Source organism: Lagopus leucura, unplaced genomic scaffold (assembly GCF_019238085.1).
Source record: "Lagopus leucura isolate 7727_CA_CO unplaced genomic scaffold, USGS_WTPT01 Super-Scaffold_100008, whole genome shotgun sequence".
Lineage (NCBI taxonomy): Eukaryota > Metazoa > Chordata > Aves > Galliformes > Phasianidae > Lagopus > Lagopus leucura.
In genome coordinates, this window is record NW_024962265.1 from 13,579,925 (window position 1) to 13,598,072 (window position 18,148).

Genomic DNA, 18,148 nt, shown 5'->3' on the forward strand with positions numbered 1-18,148 from the left:
TTAGCAGTGATATCCAGATTCATCTGGGGTATGAAAAGAGAAGAAAATGAGGTGGGTTACCTAAGACAAGTACAGAAAACATTGCTTAATTATTCAGGGGTTGCAATAGGAAAACTAATGCTCAGCTGGAATTGAAACCAGAAAGGGATAAGGAGAGCTGAAGATTCAAAGGAAGCTAAAGAACACATAGGCCCACTGCTCAGTGGGACAAGGAACTGAATTACAAAGGGTGATGGAAAGAATGAGGCATTGAGTATCTCATTACCAGCCTTATTTTGCCTTGTTTCTTGCTGATAAGGTCTGCTGTCTGGCCTCTTTTTTTTTTTTTTTTTTTGAGCCTTGTGGGAGGTACAGCTAGGGAGAACTTGAGCAAATTCAGTGGCTGGAAACAACCAGCACAGGCTTAATGGGAGATAGTCCCTGATCATTCCTGCTGCCTTCTGTGATTAGATCACTATCTGTGTGGGTAAATGGCAGAGCACATAATGTCAGAGGCGTTGCTAAAGTTACGCATGTAGTCTCTTTTGGTATCCTGATAGTCTGATTGGAGAAGGATGGCCTAGAGAAGTGGAGAAAAAGGTGTGTGGGAAATTCACTGGGTCTTGGATTCAAAAGAATTTAATTGGTATTGCTTATTCCAATTGGATCTCTCTGGGATTGCTTCTGGACCCAATAGCATTTAATGACCTTGCTGCTGACTTGAGTCATGAGTTGAAGTGTGCTTCTGACAAATCTGCAGACTGTGAAAGTCCAAACCGGAGTCCTGTAGACATGCTGGAGAGCAGTGCTGCTATTCAGAAAGCTATGCAGGCTGGAGGGATAAGCTGACAGAAACCTTATGTTGTCAAAGGCAGATGAAAAGCACTACATCTGGTAGAATAACCAGTTACAACATACAGGCTGGGGCCTAACTGGCAGGGTAAAAAGCAGCTTTGCAGAAAAGGACCTGGGAGTCCTGATGGACTGTCAATCATGTGTTGAGTTGTAATAGCAAGGGTGTAGCCAGCAGTTCAAGAGAAATGATTTGTTTCTCCCTATCTGGTGCTTGTGGGACTACTGTTGCAGGACTGTGCCTGGTTTTGGCTCCCCTTTATGAAACGTTGATACTGGTACCAAAAACATCAGGCACTGAAACATGACATAAGGTGAGGCCACTGTTGCTTGGCTTTAGCCAAGAAGTTGAGGTGGAGACTGTTGGTTTGTACAGCTCTCTTGTGGGAGATCACTGAGAAGATGAAGCTAACTTTGCTTGTGGACCCACATCGGAATGTCAGGAAGCAAGAGGCACAAACTGAAACCTCGAGCTTCTGATAAGTATTTTTCTTCTGTTGAGAGTGGGCAAATGCTACAGGAATCCTGAAATTCTGCCGCATGTCCATCTTTGGAGGTGGTGGGAACTCAGCTGGACAAGACAAGGCCTTGTGCAGTCTGCTCTACTTGCTTTGGGCAGGTCCTCAGACAGGATGACCTTCTGAAGCCTCTTCCAACCTATGTGATACAGTGATTCTGCTTCAGTTGTGTTGTTTTACTGACTTTAGACTGCTGCATCTTGGAAAACAGCGACATAGAAGCCTTTTTATTAAAACCAAAAAAAGTAAGAAAATGAGCTTTCAGCGTAAAAATTGTGAAGGCCTACCTTGTGAGTTAACACGTTTATTAATATGCTTTCATAAAAACATGAATTATTAGGATTTTCCATTTTTTTTTTTAAAAGCATCTGTATAGTCATACTCTAGGAATACTCTAGGAATTTAGTATTGCTTTGGCCTTTTCTTGATTCAGAGTTAGTGTGAGAGTTAAGAATAAATGTGCCAATATTTTATTGTAAGGTCTTTTATAAAGGATTTGTGTTATTTTGTTGTTTTTTTTCTTATTTTAAATCATACTCATTGCCATACATACTGCTTGGATCTTGCATTCAGAGATTGTGTTTGAAACACAGTCGTGTGAGCATATTTCAGCCTTTAGGGGAAGCAAGTCTCTGACCCCCTGATAGCTGTGGGTTTGGGAAGGAAAGGAAGATTCCTTTATCAGGTTAAAACAGATTTTCAATGAATTACAACCTTTTCAATTTTTTACATCACTGTTACTATCTTTGAACCTGGATTTTTGCCTTCAGGTGCTTTAAGTTGATGTTTTCACATCTAATGCTGAAAGAGAGACAAAAAGGGTTGTTCTTTTTTGTGTATTGGGTTTGTTTTTTGTTTTGTTGATATTTTGTTGTGGTGGTGTTTTGTTTTTTTTTAACTTGTATTGTGAATTACTGTGCTGTTCACTGTGTTTCTTTACCAGTGTTTTGAGACGTACTATTACCCTTCTTACTCAGTTGGCAAAAGGAATGGCATCTCATGCAGCTCTGGAAACGCAAGTAAACGACGCGACCAAAGCAGCCAAAAAATACATGGCTGAGAATGAGAGGCTACAGGAGGTATCTTTTAAACACTTCTAGTTATTTTCTTACACACAAAGTAGTACAAAACAATCTGGAGATGATCTGCTACTGTTTGGGTTTTTTTTTTCTGATGGACAAAGGAAGAATAATTTTCTTACCATATGCAATTCAGAATACTGAATAGAAATTTCAGTAGGAAACTACAGTAATCTGAGTAAATGAAGGAAGCTCTTGTGTTTCCAGTACAAATTTTGTCAAAGTATCTCTGAGTTTAATCTTAAGAAAGTAGAGGACTTCAGGTCAGGCTGTGTAGATCAGGGCTGAAACAGTCCAGCACAGAGCAGCCTTTGAAACAGCTGTTCTGGTGCTGTTTCTTCTGAGCAGGATTTGCTCCAGAGCTGAGTTGTCTTGTCTAGCTTTTTCAGTAGAGTACTGCTGTATTACTAATGAGGACATTACCAAACATTTCTTACATTAAAAAGCAAACAAACAAACAAACAAAAAAACCAACAAACACCAATGGACCAAAGGCACCTCACTTTTTTTATAAGAGTGGAGAAAATTAAGCTATTGTTTGTCTTTGTGGTTCAGTATACAATTGCATAAAGAGAGGGAAGTCAACAAATGCCTGTCTAGATGTATGAAATCTTTTCTTGTCATTGGCTACTTCAGCTGCTGTTGGTAGAGAATGAACCATAAGCTAAATTACAGATATCCAAGATAAGATTTATACAGCACTCTTAAATGTGACATTGTCAAAGTGGGTGTGTATAGGTTTTATTCCACTCTTGCCTAGAATTGTGTTTATGGTTGCCAGCATTGTTTTCTGGGCTTTTATTATAATAAATCTCTAGACAAAGAGAACATTCTCTGGGCAAAAGATATTAGAAAGATGCAGAACATGCAGGTGTTTGAGATGTATGAAATGAGAATCGCTGGAGCGTATGTGACATATTTCCCAAGTATGAAATGATTCCAAAATCTTTGAGTCTGGTATTCTGTCAAAATGATCCAGACTCTCAACCATAGCCTTGGAACTTGTCTGTTTGCTGCATCCTGGTACACTTTTTCCTCAAATCCCTGCTGGGATTTGGCCAAAAGTCCTCTTTTTGTTCTGCTTTCACTCTTAAGTGTGTTTCCCAAGCAACACATTCTCTTAGCTGCTTGTAAGTGATAGCCAGAAACTGGAAACTGCATTCCTGTCCGTTTCTATTTGTGTTTTTGGTTTCATGATTTGCAAAAGCAGTGGTATCCACAGTTACAACCACCATGCTGTAGCTGGGTCTCCATTGTGCTGGAAATGTTGAGAATTTCATTGGGTTTTTGTTTTAATAACCTCATATAGTGAAAGTTCCTCTGTGGCTTGGCCCTCTGCATTTGTGTTCATTTACAAATGTGCTTTGTTCTGCCATCAGAGGGAAGTACGAGCAGTTGCATGTAAGGCACTCTGGCTTTGAGTGTAAGTACTGCACAGCCTAGTTCATTAGGTTCATGCTATGTCCTTTTTAGAAGTTCCATGAAGCACAGGACTCAAGACAAATGTTTATAGAAATAACCGTATTAATAGAAGGAGGTGAGAACAAAGTACAGAAGGCAATATGAGGCCTCATAATAAATTGGCTATAGTCTTGTTACTGGTAGTCAAGTGGAATCCCTTGAAGGACTGACAACTATTTCATTGCCATTTTGGTAACAAAGGTGATGCTTGGTTTCTACTGGAAGCAATATGAGCAAAGAATCTAATTAGGGAGAGTAATCCTTAATGTATAATACTTCAAGGTATTGCTGTTGGTGATTTACTGATAAGAGCATACAGAAGTATAGTAGATGCTAACGTTTTGAGAGTACAGAGAGTATACTGCTCTTGTGTCTGGTACTTACAGGGTACTTACTTATCCTTTCTTAGTTGTTACTTGAATTGCTGAGGAAATCTGCTCTGGGTGCCAAGGTATTCTGAGGATCAAAACAGTAGCTGTGAACCTATAATGGATTTGTGACATATAAAACAGGATAAAGGTTATTTAGAACAAATTGCACATAAACATGGCAGTGTCCTGTCATGTGCATTCCGGTATGTCTTTTCATGAAGCCTTTTGTAACCTATACAGAAGTTGCAGAGATACCAGCTACTTTTACCTGGGAGATGATGACATAACTGTGCATACATACAGAACAAGGCTTGATAGCAGCTTTAAATACCGAACAATTTTTCTTCCATTTTTTTTCCTTTCTTATTTGTTCTTTTATGGTATGACTGGGTATCTGCCTGTTATATTGACATTTGATTAAACTCGTTGCTTTGCAAGATCAAGGCTGACTTTCTCTGATAGTTTGACATTAACATTCAACTAATTTAACCAAAATTAATGGCAGCATCTGTGGTTTTTAATAGGCCCTGAATGAAAAAGGAAGCGGTGAAAATAAAGAGGCGATGGAAACAACTAATGGAAAATTGAGGAAGGAAATTGGACAGTTGAAAGCAGAGTTAGAGAAGACGTCAAATGGTAAATATTGGGTAGGACTTCTTTCGGGAATAAAGAAAAAATCTTTTCAACACTAGAGGTCAAAAATTTATTCTTGGTATTGCATAGGAACACTTGGTTTGGGATTTCTTTACATTTGATAAGGGACTGGAAAAATACACTGTCACCACCACCATGTTATAGCAGAAGTTTTCATTATGAAAATGTTAGTGGTATGATTTGAGCACCTTAGTTAAATTGTTATTATAAAGAAATGGAACTGATCCATTTTAATGGCGTCGACTTATCCCCTAGATCTCATTGGTGAGGATACAGAATAAATTGGAAGTTTCTGCAGGCATCAGACTGATCTTTCATGTCATGTAACAACTAATCTCTATGTATAAAATGGGGAAATACATGGTTGAGGGCTTTTTTGTATGAAGCAGGTCTTAAACCAGGTTGCAGGAAAGTCTAACTGCTATTTTAAATACACATATCTCATGCAGCAGAGGTGTTAGCTTTTTTTTTTTTTAAATCCTTTTTCAAGTCTGATAGGAAACGTTTCTTGCAAATTATATCATGACGCATATTAGGAGCTTCCGTGTGTAGGGTTCTGCTTGTCAGAACTGCTTTCATGGCAGTCCAAGTTGAAACAGAGCAGATTTTACCTGCTTAGTTCTGTCTTGTTTGGATTTGTCTAGGCTTACAAACATCTACTCATCTGAAATTAGTGTTTTTGAGATAACACTGCCTGCTATCTGGAAAGCATTAATCAGATACACAGGGTATTACAAAACACAGGTTTTCATGGTACCAGGTAGCACATTGTCATCAAAACACAGTGATGCTTTCACAGTGCATGGTGCTGCTACAAAGCAAAAATAGCAACGCCAAATATTTTATGAAATCCTTTCTGTTGTCCACTGGGAAGGCAAACAAGAACAGAACAGCTGTTTTCAGCTAGGCTTGAAGCAGCAAGAATCTCTAAGCAGAAGGTCTTATTAATTCACATTCCCAGGCAGGTTTGATTGTGGGTTTTCCCTCTCCTGCTGTTTTCTTACAGAAATGTGGGAAAGCTGCCTTTGAAGTGACAGGATCAATGAAAAATATAAATACATATGTTTTCTTTAGTCTGACTGATGGCATGCAACACTAATATAATGTAAGCTTTTCAGTCGGTAGCTCTTGAAAAAGTGGAAGAATAAATAAATTCACCACATGCTGCTTCAGCTGCTTTCTCTCTGCAGGCTGTTGTCTACCTAAAAGATATATAAGTGAAGGCATGCTTGAGTCTTTTTGTTGGGGGGAGAAAAGTAGGGGAGAGGATCTTAATGAATCAGGAAATATTTACAGCCCTTCTCCTGTTGCCACCCCCTTTTGTAGCCAAAACCTCAAACAGAAAATTCCATGGTTACATTAATTGCCATCAGCTAGATGGTGTGGGGATATGTCTGTCTTAGGTTTCTGTAAGTTTTCATATACCTTTTATTGAAGAAACTGATATCCAGTAATCTAGAAGTACTTGATAATAAACACTGAACACATCTGTAGAAACAGCTTTGTATGCGTTAGTCTGCCTGTGGATTGCACTTCTGTTTTCTTTTGAAACTTCTCCAGCTGAGCAGGTAAATGTTGAGTTTTATGCTCACTAAATGTGAGAAATGTCCTACATAAAATCGAAGTTGGGATTGTTAAAAAGAAGTAAAACAAGCTTTTCAATTTTTTGCATGCTGTTGAGCATGACTGAAACATAACTTTTCCCTTGTGTCCACAAAGTCCAGTTCCTGAAGTTCTGGGGACACTTGAGGAGGAGGAAGAGATTAAGAATGTAGGTGTTCAATTAACCACAAAAGAAGTCCTAAAGTAAGATATTTTGCAACTTAATGTATTCTGGACAGCTGGAGATGAGAAGTGAAAGAACAAGGCAAAGAGACTGAGCAGTGGAATTACTAAATTCTGAAGGAAGATTGGAATTGGCTATCAAAGATTTTGTCCAGTTTTGTTATATTTTCAGACTTAATTCTCTTATCCCCATTGAGGCTTTTTTTTTTTTTTTTTTTCTTGAAAGTGAAGGAAAAGGGGCTAGTTTTTGTCTCCTTTATTGCAGACCCATGTAGTGGTGGCTTTATGGGCACCCAGCAGTGGGGCTGGCACTTGCAGAGTCTAAATCCGTTTTTAGCATACCTAGACATGTAATGACTTGACTTCCTACAAACTTTGAGGAGGTGTTTTACTGATACATGTCTGCTACAAAATGTGTCTTAATTTATCTAAAAGTGAGTAATCCTAGCACTACTCAGTGCAGAGGTGAGAACATTTTTCCTGCTACGCATTAGCTAAATTTCTAACAAAACCTTGACTGAGGTTGTTGAAAGCTGTTTGTAGCTGCTTGTCAACTCTATGGGATCTTTCTGGGGAAGTGAAAGGTGATGTGACCTTGGGCAGCATTAGGCAACTCTATTGTGTATTTTGTTTTTTATTGCTAAATTGTGAGTTTACTGCAATGTTCATATATCCAAAATGCTAATTGTAACAAATGCAGTCCATGTGAGTGTTGGTATGTTGCTTTGTTTCATTTGGATAGTACTGAAATTGATTCAAAAAGTTAAAATAAGCCATCACCAATTGAAGATGAGGATGGAATTAAGATAAGCTTCACAAAGCAGCTATCCTGACAGCTCTCCTTTGACTGAGGTCATGAATGGGACTTTGAGTGCATTAACTTTTTTTTTCTCACAGCTGTAGGAATGTTCATGTGAAATGCCTGTTAGTAACTATCAGGACCCTTTGGGCAGGGGGGCGACTTCTGTAATGCTGTATTATTTCATTTTCTGCTATCTCAGGTCATCTTTTTGGTGATGCTGTCCTATTGTATGGTAAAGGCTTCCACTTTATTCACACAACAGAAATTCATACAGAAAACTGGTATTGATTTGAACTTGCAGCGGAACGGACCTGATGGCAGAATCTTGACCAGTTTGTTGCCATTAGGATTTCACTCATTTAGGTACTATGGAACTTCAACTATTTCCCGAAAATACTCTTTCTTTATATGTATTGTTGTTCCAAACATACAATAAGGGCAGGAGAAAATTCTGATAAAACTTCTGTGCATCCTTTAATGAGGTTTGTTTTGTGCACAGAATGTGTCACAGGTTCTTCTGCTTCTTGGTTGCGCTGCACTGTAGGAGACAGAAGAGAGCAAGAGTGTATGTGTGGGCATCTGGTTTTGAAATACATTTCTAGAAAATGTGCATATGAAGACCTACAGCATGAAGATGGTTGGAAGGATAGAGGTCACTAATATGCAAACTGTGAATGCATCTCATGGAACTTGTTACTTGTTGCCACTGGTACGGATTGGTCTTTGTGGTTGTCAGGCAGGCTAGTAACATACATGAAAATAGCATATGTGTTGAGTTTCAGTGAAGCACCACTCAAGTTCTTATAAACAAAAAAAAATCATCCTTTGTTCACTTTCTTTTGTAAGGTGGGAAGAAGAGACATGGGGCAGTGAACTGAATTGGCTGTGGTCAGCTTTTATTGAGGTGATGGCAGAGGAAGGCTTAGGAACAAAGTCCATCTTAATTTTTCCTTTTACAACCGTGAAATTGTAACTGTGAGAGCATTGCATGCTGTCACGTCAAGAAAGTTTTATATCTGATGACTCAAAGGGAGGGTGCTGTGTACAGCAAGCATGGTTTTCTTTATGCAAGGACTTAGTGACTATTTCTCTCTCCAGTTTCATTAACATAGGAGCAGCATCTCTCGCTTACATCTTCTCGCGCATTTGTTTGGTAGGAACAATCAGCTGTCAGGTTTTGCTTGCTGCCAGTCCAGCTGCTCTGGCTCCTGTGAGGCAAATCAACAGGTCAGATGGAAGCTGGAAATAATAACTGGCTGTATTATGCAAACAAAGTATTCTCTGTTTTATAGTGGTTGGGTGTTCCTCTGATGCGATCCGTATGACAACCAGGACACCTGATCTTTGATACAGCTGTAGTGCAGCGCTCACGTCTTGGCAAAATAGCGGAGCAGCTGTGCATGGAGGGCCTCAGTTGCTTGACAGAAAGACATCCAGAGAAGTTGGCACGATGGAGAACTCATGTTGTCGCAGATACGACACTCCATCTTATTGTGTCCACAAAGTCCAGTCCCTGAAGCTGTGGGGATGCTTCAGGATGAGGAGATTAAGAATGTAGGTGGGCTACATTAAGAATGTCACCCAGCAGGCTGGCTTTCTGATCCATAGCCAACACAGGTGGAAAGGACAATCTGCTCTTTGCTCTTTCTTCTTCTGGGGTTAGGTGAGTTGTTCCTGTCACACATCTGTTTTGGTCAAAACATTGAAACAATGTACTGGCTTGTTTGTTTTCTTGATTTGCAGATATTTTTAGACATTTTATTCACGCTTTAATGATACAGTTGTTTTTGGTTGCAACTAAAGTACTAATCTGCTGCTTATAAACACTGAATAGCTTTAGGTCAATAATGGTCCTCTTCAGAAACTGAATATTTCTACAGTAACCTGACAAAAATAATTTCAGAGGCAGATGTAGCAGAGGTGAAATTCTGTATGGATGTACTTTTTGCCTGCAGCTTAAAAATCAGAATCTTAACAATTTGTCACATTCACTTCAGAGTGATTCCTAAATTTTACTATCAATACTTTAAATAGTAGCAAGAACAGAGGGAAGATCAAATAGAATGAATACAATATGACTTTTACTTATTGGATATGTGGAAATCATGGTTAGTTCCAAATACTAAGATCTTTAGAAAAAGGTATTTGCATTGGTGACATCGAGACTGCATTAAAGGGATATGTATGCAAGATGAGGTGAAAGCAGTGATGTAAGGGTAAGAATTAATTTTTGACCACAGTAGAATCAACAAGCTTAAATGTAATTAACTTCAGTAGACCAGAATTTCAGGTAAGTGAAGTAATATTATTGGAAGAACTCTTGCAGATTTTTTTTTTAAATCTAAACAGCAAATTAAAAAACAAAGAAACAAACAAGCAAAAAGACAAAGGAAGGGAGTCTTCTTTTTTGCATGTGGGAAGGTGGTCAGATCAGTGTCCTGATGTCTCAGGAACAAGAGGAAGCTCCCAAAGTGAAACAGTTCATACGAAAGTGTGTGGTGCTTTTCATATGCTTGTGTGGTGCATACAGAAAGCATGTCTAGCTCTTCATCTTTTGAGAACAGTCTCTCAGAGAAGTGGTGCAGTGTCTGGGAGGTCTCTGGGAAAGAGCAGTCTGTTTTCAGGCAGCTCACAGGCAAAGGATCATGCACATTGTTGGAGAAAGGAAAATATCCAGATCTCAGTGGTATGAATAAAAGGAGGATAGAGCTGCTATGTGAGGCAGTTTTATCAGTCACTAACAATGTTTCTCTGCTGTAATGTAAGTAAATCTGGTATTAGGGTATCCCTGTGCTGCTCCAGCAAAAAAAAAAAACAAAAACATATACAGATGAGATGCCTATAGCAAAAGAGCATGATGTCTAAGTGACCTTACTGGATGCTCACTAACAGTTTAGGAGTAACAGCTTTGGGAAACTTGGTGCTGGTTTACCCCCCATTGTAAATAAGCCCCTGTGGATTCCTGGGCTGTTTTGTACTGCAGCAGACTTGCAGCATAGACTTACTTTCAGCTTATTTCTTTTGAAATTAGGAGTAGATAAATATATATTTTTTTTTCTGGTAGTAAAAGCCTTTTCATGGTTGTCTGCCCCCCCTCCCCCCATCCCCATTTGTGCTTTCTCATCCATAAAATGATGGTTCTAATGAATGAACTCCTGCATGGTAAAATATGAGAGTCCATGCTCCTGTAATAATGTAATGTTTTACCTCCTTTCCCCATATTTGACAGATGTCCTTGGTTACTTTGCCAAAATTTTGCACAGCGTTTGAATGCCATCTTCCTTTTAAGATGGCTTTTGGAGTTGTGGTGTTTTGTGTTTCTGGAATTGTCTCCTGCAGTGTGGCATAAAACTGCAGTCTCATCATCATTTTCTCATTCCACTCAAAAGTTTACTGGCTTTGCCCTTACCTTTCACACAGCCCCACTGTGCTCCTTTTTTTGCCATTTGTGAATATAAGTCATTTTCCTTCCCTTCCCTTTCCTGATCTGTTCCTGTGTCCTTCTGGGATGCTCCATTCTAAATTTCAGCTTTCACAAGGAGAGGTTGTCAAATATGGTGGAGCACTAATACACAAACAGAGCTCCGAAGTACAGCAGTACAGTTAATGATTGAAACACAAATCCTGATATTTTACAGCTCTCCACAAGGCAAATAATGAAGTGGCAGCAGTTAAAAAGCAGTCTGAAGGCCTTAAAAGAGAGTACGACCGTCTGATGCAAGAGTACGGACGACTTCAGGTGAGCGGTTCTGGCTCAGTATGTATGCAGCATTCTGAATTGTGCTGCAAAATTCTTTTTGTTAGCTATTTACTATGCAAAACCTGTAGTAGAGTGTGAAGTTTAAATGGGAAGCACTCCTTGAACTTCATTTAAATTAAAAAAAAAAGTAAAATTTTGTCTTGAAAGAACTGGTTGGCAGAGCTATTAGCATTTTCTTCTTTGCTCTTCAGGTCATCAACAGACTGTATTTTAATGTCTCTTGAGAGCTAAGTTTTGGACCAAAATGAAGCTTCTGAGAAAATGATAGCAGTAGTGTGTGTGGTGTATACATAATTTATAGGTGTCATTTTATTTTGTTTGCTCTTTAAACATGCTTTCACAACAGTGGATTATAAATGTTGCAGTGCTGTTACAATGCAAAAAGGAAAAAACTGAAACCGCCTAGGCTAAGAACAGGCAAATATAAAAATTCAAACTGAAGTACAAAATAGAAAAAGAAGTTCATTGAGCTAAAACTGGATTAGCTGTTTGGTCACGTTTGCATATGTGCATGGCAGTAGTATCTGCAACGTACACGGTAATTATTTCAGGTAGAACTGGGAGCCCTGCTTGTTCTTTTTGTCTGTGAGGTGTTGGTATACTTCAGGCTGAACATCGGCCTGACCCTGTTAGTTTGGGTTGAAATGGATCAATAAATGTGAATGTTAGTCTGTTACAGATAGTGGCCTAGAGAGAAAATGCATTGATGTTAAAATTCTGGTGACCACTTTCCAAGAGGAGCGGTTTGGTTTGTTGGCTGTGTATTAAGAAATTGGTCGATCAAATTGCAAATTTGAGCTGATTATAGTTCTGTATTGTGTGAAGCTGCTTACTGATTTCCCTGCCTCATCGTGTCCTTCTTTAGAGACTACTCAGTCAGTTTGCGTTCCAAAGTTGAGACAGCCATCTATGTGCTGTCTTTGTGCTTCCCTGTGTAATGAGCTGTAGGAGTTCTGCTGCATTTCTAACAGTTTTATGGCCTGGTGTGCACATCCTTACAGTATAGAGTTTACCTCCGACTAGAAAGTGCAGAAAGTACTGAGTGCACAGTAGATGCAGCTGATTTATCCCTAAGAGTTATTAGAAAGCATTTACTGCTTAGTTTGCTGCACAGTTCAACTATAACGTGATCAGAGGAGAAGCAGGCTGCTTGGCTGCTAATGTGTTAAGGATCAGAAGCACATGTTATGGGGATGGTATTGATGGGACTACAGCTGTGAAGGGTGCGTAGTGAACAAAGCAAACACAACTACAAGAGGGCAAAACAGTCCATCTGCCATCATGTCTTCCCAGATGTAAAATGTGATTTTTATTCTCTTTTCAGAACGCTTCAAGTGAAGCAGAAGACAAGAAAGACCTGTAAGTGTGCGTCAGGCAGATGGCGTTGGTATAATTGTTTCAGTGTGAAAAGCCTTGTGCTGCTTAGGCTCCTGATGTGCATCTGAAACAAAGCTTCACTTTCCTGAGAAGCACATGCACTGCTGGTCACAATCCAGATTCCACTCGTATATCTTGGTTGCCAATATATTATTTGTTTGAAATAAAATGTTAAGTGGCTTACCAGGTTTGCCCTGGAGTTTGTTGCTGCTCTTGAGAGGAAAAACATGAAAACCTTCCAGTTCAACTGGAGCAACCAATCTCCCAGCTCTCGCCTTCCAAAACAGTAAAAATTAGTGCACCATGGCACCATTTGCTTGTAACGTTAGAGTGGGATTGTATGTCATGCTGAATGATAAAAAACAACCACTTAAACAAACATCATTTGTAACACCTCATTGGAATCTTCAAAAGTACATTTACAGTAGACTGAAGCTTTTCATCAAATGTTCTCTTTCCATGGAAAACTGAATGACAATCAATCTAAAGAAAGTTACTAAGTAAAGGAAGGTATTTTTAAATCCATCCTGCTAGCTTCTGACTTCCACTTAGCTGCATGGATGAGCATATTTTAACAAATTATATTTTGCATTACTCTGGCTTATTTTTCTTCAATTGATGGGGTTACATCGGTTTTCATAACCAAAGTTTTGAATTGGTTGCTATTCATATTCTGTATTTTTACACTGTTTACACATGCTTAATCAATACATGCCACCTAACTGCTTTTGCCTTGCTAAAAATTCTTCTAGAATGTTGGAGGATAGTTGTGTTGGTTTGATTTTTTTGTTGTTGTTGTTTTCATGAATACAATACCTCAGAATAAATGTGCACTGTTCTGCATAAGCCCTCTTTGGCATTCTGAAAGTTATTTTGAGTTTTTTTTGTTAGCTGGTTCCAATTTGTATTCCAAAATTGGATATGTTTGTTATATTAAAGAGATTGCTGAAGTTTGTGAGTGTTTGTGAGTTTATTCATGTAAATCTCACCTAATGTGCTATCTTACCAGAGCTGTGTACATATGTCCATACACAAAGAACAAAATGCACTTCTAACTTGGTGATACTGAGCTTCTGGAAACAAGGCCACCTTCTTCATAGGGGTATTTTGGATTGCTCTGGAAATAGAATTTTAAAATGGCATGTTGATTACTACAAAGCATATCATAGCATATTGAGTAAGGATGTTTAAAAAAAAATAGTTCCTCCTTGCAGATGTAGTATAGAAAGTACTTGGAGAGATTGTAGGAGATGGCAGATCTGCTTGTTTCAGAACTTTCCAGATTCAAAGTAGCACCTCACCTTTCCCCAATTTTTGGTGGTGTCATTAAATGTTTGTTTTTTTTTTTTTTTAATATATACATACATTTCAATCGTTCTGTAATATTTAACAGAATGTTATCCTAATTTTGCATTCTGATCTGAAGACTGGTTGGAAGCCTGGGAAGTGATGTTGCTTCATCCCAGACAATTGCTTCTGGATATTGAAGACTAATGTTTGTGGATCTATCAGTTCTTTCTGGGATCTACAGCAAATAGTCTTGTATACTTCAAATACTCTCTGTATACATACATGTATGTCCATGTATACACACAGTATTACACTCTATATATAAGGATAATATATATGCATATATATATAAGCAGGTGTGGCTTTGAAGAACAGAGCTAACACTATCCACCCCCAAATATCACCTGCTTTTTTTTAGATTGAAAACAATAGCAAGCAGTACTTGTTTTGCTATTTATTGTTACCTACTCACTGAAATTCAAGCATTTCTTCCTTTATTGTAAGTAGGTAATTAGTAATATAAATGAAAGACATCATGAAGTGCACTCTTTGTCTGTAATTATATATCTTAGAGTAACGTGGAACAAAATGGTTGTGCTTGCACTGATGTTATCAATGCTTTACCTTGAGTTCTTGCTGTAGGGCATTACTGGAGTTTGGAGACATGCATAATGGTGTGTATGACTTTCGTGGAAGCTGAAAATCATGCATAGTATTTCTAAACATGCATTCAGCACATGATACTCATACTACCCTCTGTAATTATGCCTGCTTCAACCTGGCACTTCCTACTGCCTAATTGGAAGATACAGATTTGCTCAATGAGCAAGTGAAGAGGCAGCTGTTAGGGGGAGAAAAAAGGAACAAAACCTTTGCATGTCATGCCGTAGAAAAACTCCACTAAGTAAAGATTAGGCATTGATTAAAGCCCCAGACCTTCCACTTTGTCTTTAGTCGTTCCTTCTATTCTATACTATTCTTGGTATAGGTTTATCAGATTTCCCTGATAGGAAATAGTAGAATGATTCCACTCTTCTTAGTAGAACGATACCACTCTTTCTTGAGTGGTCGTATGTGTTTGAGTAAGTTGGATAACACACTCAGCTCTTATAGAGTTCTAACTCATCCCAGCTTTGTTGTATAAAAATCTGCTGTTATTCCAGCAAGAATTATTTTGTATTATTGGTTTTGTAGAACTGTATGCTTCCAAGAAACAATTGAAACATACTTTTCTTTTATAAAACAAGAAGTTGAGGTAATAATATATCTGGGAATTCCAGCAGAAGGTAAATGTTTCAGAAGCTTGCCTGTGCGTTGTTTCATACGTGTTCAGAACCTGTGGGAATTTGGATTGATCAATTTGAAGTAAAATTTTCTAGTCAGTAACATTGTAAGTTATGGGTCATGTACTGGGAAAAAGTAAACCAAACTTGTACTTTTTCAACTCTCAAACTTTGAAGCAGTTTGGTCCAAGGTTGCCTGTTTTGTAGGAAAGAGTTAACAAAGTTCTCTGCTAATGCTGATGGAATCAAACTACTTCTGTGTTTATGAGGTTTTTTTCCTAAACTCCTTTTTTTTTCTGCTGAGTCAAGAAAGCAGTGAGGTCACGGTGGGTGCCTGAGAACTGACCTGAATATTAATAGACTTAACTCTGCTTTTCCCTTAAGGAATGCATTCAGAGTTAACCAGAGTGTTTTTCCTTTTTTCCATCTTTTTGCAACAAATATCTGCTCGCGTACTTATTTAGAAGCATGAAATATAGAGAGTCTTTCCTGAAAGTGTATATTTGTGTTAGCTGTACTTGCTGCAACAAGTACGAGCTCCATGTCCTCACTGAAGAGACACTGCTTTCAGAGCTTGTTCTGAAGGGTGAAAACTCTGGTGTGGTCAGCACCGAAAATAACATTTGTATTTCCAAATGTGAAGTTATTACAGAAGTATTACACAACTGTCTCAGTTCTCAAGTGTTGCTTGAAACACCAAATTTACTCTGTAAATGACGATGGAAAATAGGTTTTCAGTCATATCCTTCCAGCCCTGCAGTACTCTGCACTGAAGATTGCTGTGTATGTTAATTGAGTAAGGCCTAATAACATATTTCTGGAACTGAGCATCTCCAATTCAGACAGAACATGGAATGTTTTGTTTTCTGTGATAAAAAGTGATACTTTGATTTCTGTCTTGAGAAATTTTGCAAATAGAACCAAAAAAGAACTAGAGCTAGCATGTCTATTGGAGGCAAGGAGATACCAAGCATCTCTCAAAACTGATCAGGAAGTTGGACACTGATTGTAGCTGTAATAAAAAATATCTGCAGGATTTGGGTTCGCAGTTTAAATCCTTTCCTCTGTCCAGCTGCTGGAGATCAGGCTGTCTGTCTAGTCTAACTGGGTTTATTCTTTGTGTTTTCAACCAAATCAGAAGAGGCAGAACTTTTGGTGATTATCATGTTTTAGGAGAGAGCGTAATTGCTGCTCACCTGAAAAGTGAGACCGTGTTCAGTGTCCCTCTTAGCCTCAAGTTCAAACCTGTGACTATGGAAGAAACTCAGACTGGCCAGCAAGGCACTAACCTACTCATTCCCTTTTGAGTTTAAGACATGCAGAGAAGACCTGGTGCAGCAAATCAAAGGAACTCAGAAGGGACTATGAAGATCTAGTTCCAAGCCCCCTGCTATAGGCAGAAACACCTCCCACTAGACTGAGATGAACAAGATTATTTCGGAAAGAGTAGCAAATAAAAATGGGTTTAGAAAGCTTAGACTTGAAGCTAAGGAAAGAAAAAAAAAAAAAGAGGAAGAAAAACACTCTGAAGTTGTAAAAGGAAGTGAGCATCCTGTGGTGTTTCATTCCTTATCATCTTCCTCGATTTGTTTTGTTTTCAAACATGGGTAAGTACATTGTGTTACACAGATGGTATTTTTTTCTTGAAGTCTCCTCAATTGTGCTTATGTCTGTCCTGCCAGTATGCAGTCCTACAGAGTTCTCATCCGTACACCAACTGCTGATCCTACACCATCTCATACCTGTGAGATGCTGAATCTCAGTGTGCAGTTCAGCCAGACACAAGCTGCAAAAGTAGATTTGAAAAGAGCATGAGTTCATGAGTTACAGTTGGATCAGATTCTTCATACTGTAGTCTCCCAGTGTTAATTGTCATGGTCAATATGACTCTTACTTTGGTTTGGTTCGTTTTGATTTGGTTTGCTTTCATTTGGGTTATTATCTGGTTCTCTTTGAAAGTCCTAGTTATGTGGATTATAAAATAATTGCATTTCTGTAGGTGTTCTAGGAGAAACCAATATGTAATACTCATCCAGTCCTCAAAATTGAGTTAATGTGTGTTGTGAAGCATAGGGCATCCATGATGATTTCCTGCAAATGTTTCTGTTTTCCTTTAATTTAATGACTAAACTAGAAGCCACTGTATCTGCTGGAATCATGTCATTGTCTTTGTACTCAGTTTAGAACCTAAGAATATGTTACCACAACAGCTTTTCAAAGTTAGATTTCAAAACAACTTTTCATGCTACTTGGTTTTATCAGGAGTGGATCTTAACTCAGTACAGTACCCAGTATTTAAGTCAGCTGAATTTTCCATATGTTGTTTAGTATCCATCAAACTGAATCAGGCATCCATTCTGCTTTCCAGTATTAATTCCATTCCCACAGTACTGTCTGCTAGCAAAACCAATCTGAAAGCTTTCTTGTTCAGGAGTGGATAGCATTTATATAAGATAGCTTTCCTTAAAATCACACTGCTAAGTGTTGTACTCGTTCCAGTGCTGTGTTTAAGGGTTTCTACAAAACATTGTGTCTCTGCTTTGCAAGCAAGCTGTTTGGCTGCCTGCTACAATACTGCTTAGATCAAAGCGTATCAGCAGTTCACCTAGATGTTTCTCACAGTACAGCAGTAGGGGAAATCTGTCACAGTCTGAACCTGCAGATCATGTGTTACACTACAAAATGTACTTTCAGAAAATAACCTCTTTACAGCTCCAACGTGCCTGGAGCTAGGACTGTGCTTTAAAACCAAAGCCGTCAAGAATATCCACAACTGAGTAGCTCATTGAACAAATATTTTGCTTGATCCAGTGCCCTCAGTGTGTGCCCTCAATGCCTCTTTGATGTGAGTTGAAACACATTCAACTCACTGATTCTAGATTTGAATTGTCTCCTGGCGTGATGGTGAGGCCCTGGCACAGCTGCCCATAGAGCTGT

General features: G+C 38.6%; 1 protein-coding gene across 1 annotated transcript in view; it reads left to right on the forward strand.

Moving 5' to 3' along the window:
• Positions 1-13,596, forward strand: part of DUS4L (dihydrouridine synthase 4 like) — a 36,616-nt gene extending 23,020 nt beyond the window's left edge. The window contains exons 9-12 of the mRNA XM_042872366.1: positions 2,293-2,428; positions 4,785-4,896; positions 11,140-11,240; positions 12,586-13,596. Of these exons, the coding sequence (XP_042728300.1) occupies positions 2,293-2,428; positions 4,785-4,896; positions 11,140-11,240; positions 12,586-12,624 (388 nt within the window). The 3' untranslated portion in view covers positions 12,625-13,596. The remainder of the gene's footprint in view (positions 1-2,292; positions 2,429-4,784; positions 4,897-11,139; positions 11,241-12,585) is intronic.
• Positions 13,597-18,148: the final 4,552 nt, after the last annotated feature.